Below are 17,775 nucleotides of genomic sequence, written 5' to 3' on the forward strand. Positions count from 1 at the left end.
CCTAACTCGGAGTTCCACCCTGTGCAGAGGCTGTCCTCAGCTCACTATCTCACGACAGCGGATAGAGTCCGCTTGACGGCGCCTTAACGACAGCAGTCCTCGCTTGACGGCGAGGAAGTCGGAAGCCGCCGCCGCCGTACCCTCCCCGTCCCCGCCCGCCGGGTACTGTCTGAGGTTGACAGGTCGAGGCGGGGAGGCGGCGGCGGCGGCAGTGGCAAAGCCGGGGCGCCCGAGACGGAGACCCCATGGGGAACGCTCCGAGTCACAGCAGTGAAGACGAAGCGGCAGCCGCCGGGGGCGAGAGCTGGGGTCCGCACCAGGACTGGGCCGCGGACTCCCGCCTGACCCCCGGCCCGGGCCCTGCCGCGCCGGCGCTGCCGCCGGCCCCGGCGTTGCTGGAGCCGGCTCGGCTGCGAGAGGCGGCGGCCGCGCTGCGGCCCTCGCCGCCCTGCGAGTCTCTGGTGTCCAGGCATCACGGCGCGCTGTTACGCTGGCTGGAAGAGCGGCTGGGCCGCGGCGAAGAGTCCGTCACCCTGGAGCAGTTCCGGGAACTGCTGGAGGCTCGCGGCGCCGGCTGCTCCGGCGAGCAGTTCGAGGAGGTTAGGGCTGGTTGGCGATTGCGGGACGGGGGCAGGGCGGTCGCCCCCAAGGGCGCGAGTGGTGGGCGGTGACTTTGGAGTGGCCTAGAGAATTCTGCAGGGTGCGAGAAGGGAAGCCGGGGGTGCCGGAACTCATATGGGGTGCTTCCAGCCTGTTCATGACTGGAGACGGCTACAAATTTCTTTAGCCTTTATTGGAAATGTGGAAAGCCTAGACTAGGCCGTCCTTGCTCTGAAGAACTGAACAAGACCAGATGTCTTTGCATTTTGTTGTAGTTCAGAAAATTGTGCAGCTGCCAGACGCCGGGTCAACTGCTCTCTGGAGCTTTCTTATCAGGTTCCAGAACAGTTTAAGGGAAAGGAGATGTAGTGATCAAGGGAGCGGCAGTGAAAACCATTCTGCTTTATTGGCCAGTGGCGTTTTACGGAGCACCTACTGAATCCAGTGTGAGCACCTAACAAACGTGGGAGGAGAATAACATCTACTGAAAAAACACATTCTAAAAGCCACTCTCCTCAGGCGAAAACTAGCATTTCCCAATATACATTTGTGTTGAGATCTTTGAAGAACCACATTTTAGACTAATTTAAACCTCCACAGAATCTAAAACTTAGAGGCGAATACCAGGTTTCCTATGAATACTTGGTATTATACAGTTTTTGGCATAATTACCAACATCATCTCTATTAAATCATTAACAGCCTGTCGATATGGCAACAAAATATTTTCCTTGAAAGGGATCTAAGGAATTATCTGTCCTGAACACTTCATTTTAGAGTTAAAAGAGAACTAATCCAAGGTCACCCAGTAAATCATTGGCAAAACTCAGATCTCTTGAGTTTTTGCTTGTCTTATCTCCACTGCCTCTTTCTTATGATCCTATTTATTTAACTCTCCAGTATTACAACAAAAAGGTGCTTAATTTTTAAAAATAAGTAAGCCATGAAGACACTTCAGTGTCAATGAAAGATTAATACAGAAAGCAGTAAACTTTTTCATGGCATTACAGTAAACTACTTGTAGACTTTAAAACCAGAGGGTTGTAAAATATTTTAAGAATGTTTTCCTGTACATATCCATAATTCAGATAATGTACTTTATATGTTTCTTACATTTTCCTTTAAAAAAGACCTGTAAGGCGTCTCAACTCTTGAAAATGTTGGTCATATTAGTGAAGGGCCTCCATTTTTAAAATTTTTCAATTACAGTTTATATTCAATAATATTTTGTATTAGTTTCAGGTGTACAGCATAGTGGTTAGACAGTCATATACTTTACAAATGTTCTCTCTGACATTTCAGGTACTCACCTGACACCATATGTAGTTACTACAATCTTACTGACTATATTCCCTAGGCTACTACCAATTTGTACTTCTTAATCCCTTTGTCTTTTTTTTTTTTTTTAACATTTTATTTATTTACTTTTAGAGGAGAAGGGAGGGAGAAGGAGAGGGAGAGAAACATCAAGGTGTGAGAGATACATCAGTCAGTTACCTCTTGCTCACCCCCAGCTGGGCGTCTTACCTGCAACCCATTGCCCTGACTGGGAATAGAACTGGTGACATTTTTGTTCGCAGGCTGGCACTCAGTCCACTGAGCACCACCAGCCAGGGCCCCTTCATCTTTTTCAACAGTCTCCCAAACCCCCTCCCTGCTGACAGCCATCAGCTTGTTCCGTCTATGAGTCTGTTTCAGTTTCGTTTGATCATTTATTTTGTTCTTTAGATTTCACATATAAGTAAAATGATGTGGTATTTGTCTTTCTTTGTCTGACTTATTTCACTTAGCTTAATACCCTTCAGGTCCATCCATGGTATCGCAAATGATAAGATTTCACTCTTTTTTATGACAAAGTAATATTCCATTGTATATATGGACTACAGCTTTTTTTATCCGTAGTCTGTGGATGGGCACTTGAGCTGTTTCCAGATCTGGGCTATTATCAGTAATGCTGCAATGAATGTAGGAGTGCATATATTCTTTAGAATTACTGTTTGGGGTTTCTTCAGATGTATACCCAGAAGTGCAATTGCTGAGTCATAAGGCAGTTCCATTTTTAATTTTTTGAGGAAACTCCATACTGTTTTCTATAGTGGCTGCACCAGTCTGCATTCCCACCAACAGTGCATGAGGGTTCCATTTTCTCCACACCCTCACCAACACTTGTTATTTGATGATTTATTTATAATAGCTCTTCTGACAGCTGTGAGGTGATATTTCATTGTGGTTTTAACTTACATTTCTCTGATTAGTAACGTTGAGCATCTTTTCATATATCTATTGGCCATCTGTATGTCCTCTTTGGAGAAGTGTCTATTCAGGTCCTCTGCCTGTTTTTTAATTGGATTCTTTATTATTATTTATTTTTTGGTGTTGAGTTGTATGAGCACTATAACTTTTGGATATTAACCCCTATGGATGTATCTTCTCCCACTTAGTAGGTTGGCTTTTCATTTTGTTGTTGGTTTCCTTTGCTGTGGTTTCCTTTCCTTTGCTTAATTTTATATAGCCCTGTTTGTTTATTTTTTTCCTTTTGTTTCCCTTGTCCAAGGAGATACATTAGAAAAATTGCTAAGAGGAATGTCAGAGATTTTATTCCCTATGTTTTCATCTAGGAGTTTTATTTTAAAGTTTTGAGCCTTATATTTAAGTCTTTAATCCATTTTGAGTTTATTCTTGTATATTGTGTAAGAAGGTGGTCTAGTTTCATTTTTTGCATGTATCTGCCCAATTTTCCCAATACCATTTATTGAGTAGACTGTCTTTATCCCATTGTAAGCTCTTGCCTCCTTTGTCAAAAGTTAATTGACCATATAGGTGTAGGTTTATTTCTGTGCTCTTTACTCTGTTCCATTGATCTATGTGTCTGTTTTTGTGCCAGTACCATGCTGTTTTGATTACTGTAGCCTTGTGTATGTAGTTTGACATCAGGTAGCATGACACCTATAACTTTGTTCTTCCTTCTCAAGTTTGCTGTTCCATGCTTTTTTAAATTCCAGGAATACCCATAATACTTCCATTCTGCTCCTAGGTATATTATGAGAAAATGAAGCAATGCAAGAAAACTGTGTGGATCTGTTGAAGGAGTTGGCACTTTTCAGAACTATCCAAAAGAGAATGTAGAGAAACGGTGTTTACATTGTGGGAGTGTCTGACAGGAATGGAGCTAGAGGTGAAGTTTACAGGGGTCATGTAATGTAAGGCCAAGAAGTTCTCAAGGTATGGTCCAGAAATCATGCCAGGGCTATGACATTATTCATTTGTTCATTGAGCAAATATTTATTGGCATATACTGAGTGCCAAACACTTGACAGTGGACAAAGCAGATACTTCCTCTTAAAGAGTATGTGGTATTTTAAGAGACTGACAGCAACCCACCAATTACTGATTATCATCTAAGAGAAAGTATAAGAAGACAGAAAACGGGAAGAGTACTTAACCTCATCTAGGGAGTCAAGGAAGACTTACCTGTGAGAGTAACATTTCAGCTCAGATTTGAAGGATGAAAGCAGACAAGGAGCAGAAGTTGTTAGCAGTGTTTCAGAGACAAGCGTGAGTCCAAAGTCCAGAAAATGGAGAACTGGAAGAATGGTATGATATATTAGGGTGAGACAAAACTGTTCCAAGGGACAGAAAATGCAACAGTGGTTTAAACAATAAAGGAGCTTCCTATGTAAAAGCCTAGGTAGGCAGTCCAGGGTTGGTATGGCAGATTTCACAGATATCAGGGGCCTGGCTCTATTCACCTTGTTGTGCTGTCATCCTCCATGGGCACTTTCAATCCAAGTGACTCCTTCAGCTGTTACTTCCCACATTCCAACGAGCAGGAAAAGGGAGAGGGAAGGAAAAGGCTCTGCATGCCTCCTCTCTTAAGGGCATGGCTCATATCCCCTTGGCCCAAATCCAGTTACATAGCTGCAAGGGAGGCTGGGGAAAATCCTATTCCATGCCCACATTCAGCTAAAAATCAGGGTTTAAATACTGAGGGAGAAAACAGATATTGGGTTATAATTAGCAGTCTTTTACTCATATGGCTAGATCATGGAATGCTGCTGTAGGAGAACAAGGTTAGAGAACTAGGCAGGGACCAGATTGTGGGAGTTCTTTGCATCTGGTATTAAATAGGAGTTTGGAACAGTGAAGTTTTAAATAAAGTGCCATGATGGTTGTGGTTGCCTTGTGGGAAAACCAGGTGGAGAGAAGGGTCAGAGTAGTTAGCAGATCAGTTAGGAGACTATTATGAAAGATTTAGGGTGGGGAGAGTTGGGGCTTGAGTTGTTACCTAATTTGGTGCCTCTCACTGGTTATCACTAGTTGTTTGAAGAGAGTGGTTCTCATAAAGTGAAGACTTAGCCAAGGTTTAAAAACCTAATGATTGGGATCATCGTACAGTGGTCGTCCTGTGTATAAGTAAGGGATAATTATGTTAGTAATATAAAAAATAAATATTAGCCGTGCATTTGATTCTGTGTTTTAAAAATAAATCTGTTCATACTCTGACCAGTGTGGCTTGGTTGGAGCATTGTCCTGTAAACTGAAAGGAAGCGGGTTTGATTCCCAGTCAGAGCACATGCCTAGGTTGCAGGTTGGTCCCAGGTCAGGGCATGTACGGAAAGGCAACCAATTGAAGTTTCCCTCTCATGTTGATATTTCTCTCCATCTATCTTTTCTTCTCTTCTAAAATCAATAAGCAGGTCCTCTGGTGAGTGTAGAAAAATAACGTAAATCTGTCCTTTCACTTGATTGAGGACACATTTCTCTGTCTTAGTTAATCCCACATGTAAGCTTCCCTTCATTCACTTTATGAAAGCTAGCACCATAGAGCAGGTTATAATCGGTGTACATCCTTTATTATTATAATGCTAAGCATTTCCAAGTTTTGCATGTTGGTTCTTTGACCTCCTAATTTGTGTTGCTCTCTGTGTCCACCCAGCTGTCTTACTTTCACGTTTTTGTGACCATAATTGCTTGAGGTGGTGTCCTAAAGAAGTTCTTGGAGTTGTTCATGGACCAAAGTCTGAAATGTTATCATTTTATAGTACAACACACCTTTTCTTATGGTGGGTGTGGTCCATGGAGGACTCTGGTTTGCTCTCAGGAAGCAATATTTAATTGACTCATATGTAGAAGAGAAATAGTTAAAATTAAATTCTTATTTGACATCAGAGATAAGAGATTAGGTATTTGTGCTCTTAATATGATATGTTTCCAGAAAATCACGTAGAGTCTAGGGCAGAAAAAGTGCTGAACACGGGCTGATAGCAGATGATTTTAAGGTGGAAATTTAATATGAATAGGTCTTATTAATTTGCAAAATTAGATTTGGTGCCTACTTTGTGAAATTCATTGGCTTGTAAATCCTGAGGGAAGGACTGTTTATATTCATTTATTTATTGTCTTAGCACAGTCCTGGCCTATAGCCAACACTTAGTAAGTGTGTACCCCTACAGTGCCTGCAGTTTGATTTAACAGGTTCACTGGGGTGAAGTCTTCATTCTCCATCATTGTATTTTAGTGTCAATCTGTAACCTTTCAGTAATAAGATATTTCTTGATGTTGGCAGGAACAGTTAAATATAATTTTAGTGAAAACTTTAAAAGGCTCTTAGTCACTACTGGGTTTAGAGGAAATTTGGAGAGAAATAGCATGTTGGAAGTATTAATCAACTAATTTAAAGTGGCTCTGAGCCTAAGAATCATGCAAATGGAATTATACCGTTCTAATTCTCTACCCCTTGGAGACACAGAGTGTGAGAGACGTGTGTTTGCACCATTAAGATGAAGCAGGCTGCCAGTATTGCTTACCCTCTGCTCAGACCCCGCAGGGGCCCCCAACTGCCTGAGGGATCCTCTGGATAAGCAGGAGCCACAAGCTGGCCTGTCTCCCTGTCTGACCTCCTCTACCTCTGTCCCCCTGCATGAGCCCTGAGCCTTAGCTTGTGGGATGCCTTCCTTGTCCTATGCGTGGACCTTGCTTTTCTCAGTTCTTCAAGATTCCCTGTCTTGATACTATCACCTGGCCAGGACCAAGCCTTTCCTGTGGCTTGGTTCAGATGGCTTCTGTATAGTGGTGTTTCCAGCCACCCTCCTTGAGGTTTTGTTTCCTGTTCTGTACAGGTCACTTAGCACTTAGACCACACTGTCTGGTCTTATTTTGCAACTAGGCTGTGAGGCCCCATAGCCACCAGCCAGCCTGTATTACTCCAGCACACTGGAAGTTTTCAAAAAGTGATGATGGCCATTAACGGTGATGAGGCAGTTTAGAAGAGAAAGGTCCCAGGTGAACTGGAGGTTATTTTGTTCTGGAGTGCTTTGCTGTCAGGGCAGAGGAGAAGCACGGGGAATGATGGTATTGGCTTCTTTTTAGAGAAATTCATGATCCAAGAAAGGTATGGAGGAAAAGTCATATCTCTATTTTGCCTTTTCCTGATTTCTAAAATGCCACTTCATCATGTCCTGTCTGGCTTTAGAAACTCCAGTGTCAAATGTTAGTCTAATATTTAGGTCTTTCCACTCTTACTTCCTAATGTTCTTTAGGCAGCCAGCTCCATTCACAGTTTCCCATATATTGGGGAGTTTGTCTTGTGTTCTCTTTCTCTTCCCTTCAGTCCTTTGCTCCATCTATGCTAAGCCCTTTCCACTTTCAAGGACCACAGAGAAGCATTTAATAGTAGCATGGAGTTTGGGCAAGGCTTCACCAAACCAAGGCTTGAGAGGCTGGAAGAATTTGCCAGGCAAAGGAAGAAAGGGTTATTCCATTTGAAAGGTACAGCATGTGCACATATATTGAGGTGAGCGAGAGCAGGGCAAGTTAGGGGAATGATAACTCCTTTGGCACCTAGTCTAGAGTCTGAGTTGGCCAAGACCTTAGTAATGGTTGCATGTAAGCTGTCCCCCTCTCTTCCCCCATAAAGGGATTCCCTTCTATAACATCCTGGACACATGTGTAATTAATCTGTTAATTGTATCAGCAAGTTTGCTGTTTTGTAAGTCTACCTATTCCACTGTCCTTTAGAATGAGCTTGAGAATTGGATCCTGGACTCAGCCTGATTGTGGGCAAATTCTAGTTCCATCCTCAAGCCAAGACCATTCTGTGTTTCAGTTATCTCACCTATTAAGTGAGCATAGTATCTACCTTACATAGTTGGTGTGAAGATTATAAATTGGTTCACATGAAGCACCTAGAACAGTGTCTGACACGTGTTTAGTGCTCAATAAATGTTGTTGTTAGTAGTGTTATTTTTCCCCACTTTTGTCTTACCCTGGGATTGTTTACTCCATCTTCTATGTGAGAACCCTTGCACTACTTCACTAATACATGGAAGGTGAGACTGTTACAGATGAGTAAACTGAGGCCGTAAATAGTGATTCTCTCAGTCAGTAAGTGGCAGAACTGGGACTAGATCCAGATCTTTGGACTTCTGATGGAGCATGTTTCTCCAAAGTTGAACCAGCATGCGGCCTTTACATATAAGCCTGGTGCCTTGCATTCCCCTGGCCTGAGTGCACAGTTCTGGTTTGTGATGATTTTGGCACATTCTCATCTATGTACTGTACTCTTGATCCCAGTAGTGGTTAAAGTTCTGAAGGAATAACCCGTGTCCTGTCTCATTCTGCTCTCAGACCAAGGCAAATGGGTGGAAATCTGCAATGAAGCCAGCCCACTTTTCTCTCTTCTCTGCAGGGTGGATCAGTGATGGCTTTCTGTCTGGATTGTAATAAGAATCCTTTGCAGTTTATGAGGCATGATCTTCTTTGTGAAACCTTTGGATCCTCACAATAAGCTATGAAGAAAGGTTGGGAAGAAGAGGAGTTGAAATTTAGAGAGGCCAAGAATCTTGTGCCAGGTCTCAGAGTAAGCAGTAAATCTGACCAGATTTCCTCTAAGTTTAACTGTGTTTATATTACTTCTTTATGAATTTTCAGTTTTAGGCTTTCTCCATTTTATTCCCACTGTAGAATATAAGACTTCAGTTGTCTTTCACCTTCCTGTCCTTGTCCGTGGACCTGCACATCTCCTGTCCTCCCAGTAAACTTGTTTCAATTATTTTAGATCATTCTTGATATTTACCTTATAGTGATTATGTCAGTTTTATTCATGGCTGGGCAGTATAGTATTCCATGATTACTTTTCCTTTATTATACATCTTTTTATTTTCTCTGGAGTTGACTATTGAATAAGTACTTTTGCTCAATTTTTTGGTCTTTTATCATTAACTTAATCCCAGATTTTCTGCCAGTTGTCTAAATCTCTTCTTACTCGAACATGTAACATGTCCAATTACATGGGTATTCTCTCAGCTCATCTTCTCGAAGTTTGCTTCCCGGAGCCTTCTGACCCGCTTCATTCTAAGCCTCGTAGTCTCTAGATCTGCAGTGCAGGCGTCGTGGTGGAGGCTCCATCATCTGGGGGTTTATTTTCTCTTGGTCGGAGCCCGTTGTTACTCTTTCTTGGCATAGTTCTTCACTCTGGTGGCTATCTCCTTAGTCGCTTTCTGAGTAAGGGAGTGTTAAGTCGTTCATTTTTTTTTTTTAAAGAACGTTGCATGTATAGGAACATCTTTATTCTCCTCTTTCACAGTAATGGTATCGGCTGAGTATGACTTCTGGGTTGGGAGAGTCCCCCAGAAAGTCGAAGGCACTGATCCCATTGCCTTCTGGCTGCCAGTGGGACTGCTGGGTCAGTCCCATTCAGATTCTTAGCCTCTTACATGGAAACTGTCTTCTCCCTCAAAGTAGGAACTTCTCTTTCTGCTCAGTACTATGAAATTTCATTATGATGTGCTTTTATCCATATTGTAGTGTATTCAGCCTCTTCAGTCTTAGAACTCGTGTCCCTCGGTGTGGGGGATTATCTTGAATCATGATTGTGATGTTCTTCCCTCTGTTGTCTGTGTTCCCTTTCTCTGGAACTCACATTTGGGTGTTGGGCCTCCTGGACTGGTCTCCTGATTGATCTTGTTTCAGGGTTTCCCGTTTTTCAATATTTTGTCTTTTTGCTCTACTTTTAGAGGACACTTTAGTAAACTTTATCTTCCAGCCTAATAAGAATTATCCTCCAAAATCTATTGATATTTTCACTTTGCCGTGATATTTTTAATATTCAAGAGCTTATAAAAATTTTCTGAGTAGTCTGTTTTTAATAATAGTATTCTGTTCTTTCAGTTGCAATATCTTTTTTTAAAAAGATTTTATTTATTTCCTTTTTAGAGAGAGGCGAAGGGAGGGAGAAAGAGAGAGAGACATCACTGTGGGAGAGATACATGGATTGGTTGCCTCTCGCACACCCCCCGCTGGGGACCTGGCCCCCAACCCAAGCATATGCCCTGAATGGGAATCAAACCAGGACCTTACAGTTCGCAGGGCATCACTCAGTCCACTGAACCACACCAGCCAGGGCACATTCTTTTTTAATTTTTTTTGGTGGTAGTGGTGGCTACACAACTCTGAATATACTAAAACGGGTCCCCAACCCCAGACTGCGAACTGGTGTGGTCAGTGGCCTGTTAGGAACAGGGCCTTGAGGGAAGCTCACTGGAGCTCTGCCTCCTGTCCTCCCCACCCCAAAATAGTCATTTTAAAGTGCAGAAACCTGGCAAACAACTATCTTAGCCAAGTCATTAAAGGTAACTACAATAGTAATGGAACTAATCACCTCCTGATACTGTGTACTGAGAAGATCTCAGTGTCACCTATGTGGTATACCTGCTAGGAGTGCATAACCTGAATGTAACCATGAGGAAGCATCACACAAACCAAGCTGAGAAATGCTCTACAAAACCACTGGGCTCTAACTCTTCAGGTATGTCAAGGTCATGGGAGACAGTGTGGAAAATCTACTTGACAACTGGAAAAAAGAATGGGGAACTAAAAAGGTGAATGCTCTACACGTCTGGCTTGTGACCAGTGAACATCACTGTGAGATGAATTGGCTGGGCCCCTTCACTGGAAGCTCCCCAGGGCCAGCATCTGTAGGTCTGTTCCTTGGGCTTCTCAGGTGCCAGAGAAGACTCTTCCGATTCTCTTGCCTGGCGGATAGGAGACGGGCTGCCAGCATTCGGGGAGCCCTAGGGGAAGGTTGATTCTAAATATTTAGCATGTAAACATCAATGCCCCTATTTTCCATGTAGTATTCACAGCTTCAGCTGTGCCCAGTATTTCCTAATCCGGAGACCCTCCGTGCGACTCCCTCCAGAAACAAGCCCTGCCCCAGCGCCCCAGTGCCCCTCCTCCCAGCTTCTGCCAAGATTGGGAAGAAGATTTGGGAATCCTGTTTTTTTTTTTTTCTTTAGTGGAAATTTTTAAACATAAGAAAATAGAAATGAGTAGAATGAATTCCCACATGCCTATTAGCCAGTTTCTAAAGTTACCAATAAAAAGGCCAGTTTAATCTAAACACTACCTACTTTCTCCTACAAGTTATTTTGAAACAAATCTTTTCATTCACAAATACCTCATTTCATTCATAAATATTTAATTATATATCTTTTTTAAAAAAGAACGTTTTAAAGAAAATACACACAATATCACTATCACCCATTTCCCTTCAAAAAGAAAACCCTGTCAGTTCCTTAAGATCATCATTTGTCCAGTCAGTTCTAACTGCTTTTTAAAATAGACTTTATGCTAATACCCGAACTTTCAGCAGTCCTTATTGCTACCAACTCCTAAGGCTTTTGGAGTCCTGCAGGGTAAATCAGCTTGTTTCCTAACTTTGGCCAGTCCGGTTTAGGATTCCATTTTTTTGAGTCAGCCAACTCAGTACTACTCATCCATCTGCTCCCCAGCTTCCAAAATTTTGTTGCTAGTGCATCATCCTCTATTCTTTGTGCGTGTTCTTTAATAATTGCTTTATGATATTGTCTTAGTGGGACTTCAGGAGAGAGTAGATGTAAATGAATTTGTTCAATTTGACTTCTTCAAACACTCCTGATGGCTGGTTGTTCAGCTGTTGTTCTGAAGCCTTAAGGGATGGAGTAGACATTCCTTCCTAGAGCCTCCTAACCATCTTTTACCCTACTGACAGCATACAAGTTCATCTTTATGATGAGCTTTCCCTCTGACCTCTAGCTAGTGACCTTAATTTTAACTGCTCCTTCCTATGGCAGCTCAGCAGATAGTTGAAGAGAAGGACTCTGTTACTCCCAGCCGTGTTTCCTCCACTCTGAAGATTCCGTGGTCCTTCAGCTGCTCCTCACAGGCCAGTTCCTAGCCTCCCCATGGTGGTCTTTTTCCTCTGCTCTATTTCATTTCCTTTTGGTGTGTCACTTCCGAACTAAACTCAGCCTCTTTGACTGGGTATAATCAGAGAAGATTATCTTCTCTCCTTAAGAACGTTACACCTGATTAGTATAGCCTTTGACCCTATTAACTTTTTGGATTATCTTGTCACCTTGAGTAGAGGCAAAAAATACTGAGATCATTGTTCACATGTTGCTTCCAACCTTTGTCCACCCCATCCTGCATTTATGTCCTTAGTTTTGGGACTCAAACACAAGGGGTTGTCTATGTTCCTGTTAAACAGTGCATTGTTCAGAGGTCTATGATAGAAATAGGGCTATTTGTATCAGTCATGAAACCTCAGTGGGACATTTCTATGTTTCTTGAAGGAGGAAAATAAGAAAAAGGAGCGGGGGTTTTAAGGAAGAGAGAGGATTACTTAGAAAAGAGGGTAGAAGACTCCTAAAGTGTTTCCTAGTGAGGGATGTTGGTGAGTGAGTGTATCAGCAGAAGGAAAGAAACCACTGATGAGGGAGGATTTGAGATCTGGGGAGAGGGGAAGTTGCTGAGTGAGGGAAGCCTTCCCTGACGTGAGAGGGAATGGGCTGGTGCAATGGAGGGGGTGGCGCTGCAGGTCGGGAAGGAGGCGGGCAGTGCCTGCACAGCTGCTGGGCTCCCCTCAGCGGCTCTGTTCACCTGCTCCTTAATCCGGGCCGCAGCCTGCGAGTTGGATAGGGTTTGCTCCATCTTTCAGATCAAGAAGCTGAGGCTTAAAGAGGTAAAGAAATATGTATAAAGTCACATAGCCAGTAAGTGACAGAGCAGAATTCAAACTGAATCCCGTGCTGTACCCAGTTCCCCAGGTGACCCTAACATATGTAGGGAGCAAGTTAGATTATGGTTAAAGGTCAGTGAAAACAGGGTTGTGAAGTAGGCAAATCATTAGCTCTCATGTGAGAAGAGTGTTTAAAAGGAAAAGCCCATCTAAAGCTGAGGTGTCACTCTAAGCCAGTTATTTCTAATTCTACCTTTGTATTTGGCACTTAGTAACCAATTGAAAAATTTTGCATTGGTTGCTTTCTTCTGAAATTATTTGGGGGAAGGGAGACTACTCTCTTGAAAGAGAGATGAGATGATAAAATTGTATATACATATAGTAATACTTATATACATACATTTCACAAAGCACAGGGAGTTACTATTCTGAATTTATTTGTTCTTTGAATGATATATATGGAATCTTCCCACCACAACAGCAGTTACTGGTCTTAAAATTGTTAAAAATATATATATATATTTTTTTTTTTCAAAATTTGGAATATACTTTGTGTTTTTGCATCTCTTTTTTTGTAGGCCTTTGCCCAGTTTGATGCCGAAGGCGATGGTACCGTTGATGCAGAGAGCATGTTGGAGGCCCTCAAGAATTCCAGCGGGGCTAATCTTCAGGGGGAGCTGAGCCACATCATCAGACAACTGCAAGCCTGTTCTCTCGTTCCAGGTAAGGCCCTCATCTGAGTGCACAAGCTAGAGGGCCCTCTCTTTGAGCCAAAATGAACTTCGCTATACTACCGTTGTAATTAGGCAAGCTTGTGGGGCACCATGAAATAAAGGTGCTTCATAAGACACATGATCTGAATTAGTGTTCAGTGTAGCCATCTCTTTTGTCCCCCACTACATTGACGGTTGAGCTGTTCTACCATTTTTATGAAATTTGTCACGAGATTACCTTTCTTAATGGATCTCTTTATTTCACTCTCGCAAGAATCCTTTCGTGGCCTCTACTGTGTGTTCTCTTAGCATCCTGCATTTCTTTTTTGCAATGTATTAGCATTATAATGAGCTACTTACTTATTTGTTAAATGTCTGTCTTTACTTTTATACTGTGAGCCCCATGAGGGCAGGGACCTTTTACTTCTGCCGTGTCCTCACATCTAGCATATTTTTTGGCACATGGTAGGCATTCAGTGTTCTGGGGTTTTTTTAAAGAAAGCTTTCACTCTGAACTTTAAGTAAGAATAAAAATAGCTTGAAATTAAGTGATACTTTTTCTATATTGTACATATGGAAAAACTTGGCCTGTGTTTTTGGTTGACAGGCCGGCACTCAGTCCACTGAGCCACACCAGCCAGGGCATGCCTGTGTTTTTATATGGTTCTTTTGGGTGCTCAGAAGACAAAATCATTGTAATAAAATTATCTCCTTTTTTCCAGTGAGAAAACAAATTTGAAAGGAATAAAAAAAAACGTTGCACACCATCCTTTTAATCTCTATCTTGTTTAAAAATTTTTCCTGTTTGTGTACTTGTTGTGATGATACCTAGTGTAGAGCCAAGCTAGGGCAGCAGAAGAGGCAGGTGCGATAGATCCCTAATTGTAAATCTGATTGCCTTTGACCTCTCTGGTGTATTTGGAGGTTGTATTTTATCATGTTTCTAAAGCATTATCTAGGTAGTTTGTACATGCAACTTTTTCCTACTCTCATGACAGTTAAAATTATGCTTTGAGTTATGTTTAGCTACCTTATATTTTGGCATTTACATGATATTCCCACTTTTGCATTGCTAGCTTGTGGCAGCATCAGGAACTTTATTTGGACACTTCAAAGAGATGTTTTGGGAGGAGAGGAAAGCAGGGAGACCAGGGAATCCGCCAACAGATAATACGTAGTGCACTGTTGCTCTGGGTGACTGTGGGGGAAGGGGGAGACGAGGTTAGAAAAATTTCGGGTCCAGATCCCAAAGCGCTTTCATAGCAGGGTCATGATTTAGGACTTTCTACTCACAATGTTCTGTCAACACCCAAGTGAAAGTTATTGTTTCATCACAGTCTTAGGACAGACTTTAGTAAGCTGAACTCACCTTTCCTAGATGAGATTTCAATTTCCTGGTCCCTCTTTCTAACCCAGACTGAAACTTGTTCCTTTTGTATCTCATTGTATCAGTGCTTAGTGTTTAAAAGAAAGACAGCACCTTTACCGAATTCATTGCTTGTTTCAACATATGAAAAAGTTTTTCCCATTGCCAGAATCAGTGTGTGCCCTCCCACAGGTTCTGAGCAGGTCGGTGCAGCATCAGCCGTGTGAGGTTTGGGCACTGCTGTGGGAGTCTGCTAAGGAAAGAAACACTAAAAGGAGGGTTAGGGATGGCAGAGGCCGCTGGGTCTTGGGAGGTCAGACCAGTGTCTTCCAGGTTTGTCTAGGGGGCATAACCAAGCTGGGCTGCTTCAAGGGCAAGATTTCTCCTCAGCCCCATGTTCTGTCTTAAAAATGAATGTAAAGTTTTATCAGCTCTAATATATCTTTATTTACACTTAAAAGCAATTTCTCCTACAGATTTCTGGATTTTGCTCTTGTGTGCTGTGTACATGGGTGTGTTCAGTTGGTAAAAGTTCATCAAGTGATATAATTCTAATATATGTACTTTTTGTTATGTATATTACATTTCATTAGAAAGTAAAAAAAAAAGAAAGAAAGAAAGAAAGAAAAATTCCTCCAGATCTACAATGGCATCTGAGCTCCAGGAAAAGCTGCCATGTTAATCTTCTCTTCAGTTCACCCTAACACTCTTCTGGGCACCTCAGCTCAAGGCATGTTATTGTAGGTTATGGGGAACCATAAACAGATTTAAAACACGCGGATATTGTCTATTTTGTGTTTTTGTAAGATTACTTGGATTAATGTCAGAAAAAGGGTGGCAAGGGGAGCCACTTAGAAAATCTGGGTAGGTGTATGGACAGGAGGTGTTGGGGTCAGAGCCTGGACAGTGGCCAGAGGGAAGGACAGATGGCACAGAGTTTAGGGGGGTCACAGTGGAAACAAAGAACTGGAATGGCGGAAGGAGCACTTGGAGGCACTGCAGAGGGGTGTTCTCAGTCCTGCCCCACTTTTGTTGTCTTAGTGTGTCACCAGATCCTCATTTTCCTCTGTTGCACAACAAGGCTACCAGTCCCTTCAGTGCCTTCCCTCCCCGCCCCCCCCCCCCTCACTGCAAGGACCCAGTGTGTGGAAGTACCTGTTAAACTAGAAAATGCCATTGGAAATTGTGGCCAGGGTGGTGGTTGTATTATTATCATTGTCTTCTTTAGTATAAAAGCTATGCTTTTGCTCTCAAATGCGATTAACTACTGCTAGCCCATATTCTATAAGCAAAAATCTTTAAAAACTTCTAGTTAGTATTTAAGTGCTTATAAGTTTTTGAAGTTTGGATTGAAACAATTATTGTTCTAAGTCTTCTAAAATTCTATTAAATTCAAATGAAATTAATTTTAAAATTGAGTTATTCCTAGCTCATTTCTTAAAAACTTGTTTAGATTTTGAAATGATTAAAGCTGCAAATACCAATGAAGATTCTTAATGGCTGCTTTTCATTCAGCCAGTTCAGCTAGGCCACCAGGAAGAGGATGTGGAAACTATTGTGGTGGGTTCCCGAAAATACCAAAAATGGATTTTGTCTGCTTAGGTTTCATAGACATATTTTCGGAGTCCAAGGAGGGCCGAGGTGCTCACGCGTCAATGATTCTGCGCTTCCTGCACCGTAATCGGCTCTCCAGCACGGCTATCCCCTACCCCACGCTGGACCACTGCAACAACATGTGCGCCATGAGGGCTGCTGTTCTGAAGGAGTCTCTGGAAGAGCTGGTACAAAAAGAAAAGGGTACGTGTGTGAGGGGATGTCCTGAAAATGCTCCATCAGCATTTCTTTTGAAAGTAGTATTTAGTAATGGGATGAACCACTCCTCACTGCCTTCTTTTCTTAAAATGTAATAGTGACTGTTTGTCACATAAGAATGTGACCTGCTCCCTCATTCTTTCTTCCTTCTCTCTTCCCTACTTATTCCCTCCCCTTCTCTCCCCTCTCCTCCCCTTTCCCCTCCCTTCCTCCCTCCCTTCCTTCCTTCCCTCCTTCCCTTTTTTCTTCCTTTTTAACATACTTGTTTCTCTCATTCAGGGTTCTGCTCAGATGTGACTTCAGGGAGGCCTTTCCTCATTATTCTCTTTAATTAACTAATGCCCCCATTTCCCATCTCTGGTCACTATCACCTTTGCAGGTATAATGATTTAAATGGCACTTACTATCTGAAGTTGTAGCATTATTGTTTACTTGCATTTTTGTCTGTCTGGTTCATTTCGTTAACCTTAGCACCTGGAACTGTGCCTGCCACATAATTGGTATTCTGTGAGTAGTTGAATAAATTGAGGGAAGCCACTACAGATTCACTTAGTTATGGCAACAAAAGTTGATGATGTGAATCAACAGGTCTGTAGAACTTAGTAGAGTCCAGTGCATGTAGGAATGTAGTACCAGATGTAGTTAGTATTACAGATCAAATGGCAAGATGAATTGGTAATGCTTGGGGTTTGGACAACTGGTTAGCCACTGGAGGAAAAAAAACAAAACAAAACTAGATTCTTAACCCATTTTATTCATTAAAATAAATTTCAGATAATCAAAAAATTCAACCAAAAAGAAAACTTTAAGAGTATTAGAAAGAAACAGTTCCACTTTATAAAAACCCTGACATGGAAAAATGTTTCTAAGCAATACAGGAAACTCAGAAACTACAAAAGAAAAGATTAATAAATTAGACTATTTAAAGTTCTGTATAGCAAAAAATACCATAAGCAGAATGAAAACAAATGACATTCTAGGGAACAAAAATACATGGCTTGTCCAGAAGGTATCTAGCCATATACTATAAAAAATAGAGACATTCATTGAAGAAGATACAAGATTTAAGGAACATTGTATGTAGGACAATTATGCCTCAGTCCCCTTCAAAGTAGACACCTTAGGACCTCACACAGTTCTCCCAGTCGCCATCAGTTGCCCCATCGTATTTTCATGAATCTTATTGACAGTCTGAAATCTCTTCTCTTTCAAAGATGATTTTAGTTTTGGGAAAAAGCAGAAGTCGCAGGGCGCCAAATCTGGGCTGTAGCGGGGCCTGAATCACCA

The 17,775-nt window shown here is 42.0% G+C and overlaps 1 protein-coding gene across 3 annotated transcripts in view; it reads left to right on the top strand.

The window, feature by feature from the left end:
- The first annotated feature begins 97 nt into the window (after positions 1–97).
- ZZEF1 (zinc finger ZZ-type and EF-hand domain containing 1) overlaps positions 98–17,775 on the top strand; it is a 108,091-nt gene continuing 90,413 nt past the window's right edge. For all 3 annotated transcript variants that reach the window (XR_008529345.1, XM_054575862.1, XM_054575863.1), the window contains exons 1-3: positions 98–599; positions 13,176–13,320; positions 16,279–16,473. Coding sequence is in view for 2 of the 3 variants with exons in the window: in XM_054575862.1 (XP_054431837.1) it covers positions 246–599; positions 13,176–13,320; positions 16,279–16,473 (694 nt within the window). In the remaining variant the exon portion in view is untranslated. The remainder of the gene's footprint in view (positions 600–13,175; positions 13,321–16,278; positions 16,474–17,775) is intronic.

The sequence above is a fragment of the Pteronotus mesoamericanus genome, unplaced genomic scaffold, assembly GCF_021234165.1.
Source record: "Pteronotus mesoamericanus isolate MK-2021 breed Mesoamerican mustached bat unplaced genomic scaffold, CSHL_Meso_final contig_317, whole genome shotgun sequence".
Lineage (NCBI taxonomy): Eukaryota > Metazoa > Chordata > Mammalia > Chiroptera > Mormoopidae > Pteronotus > Pteronotus mesoamericanus.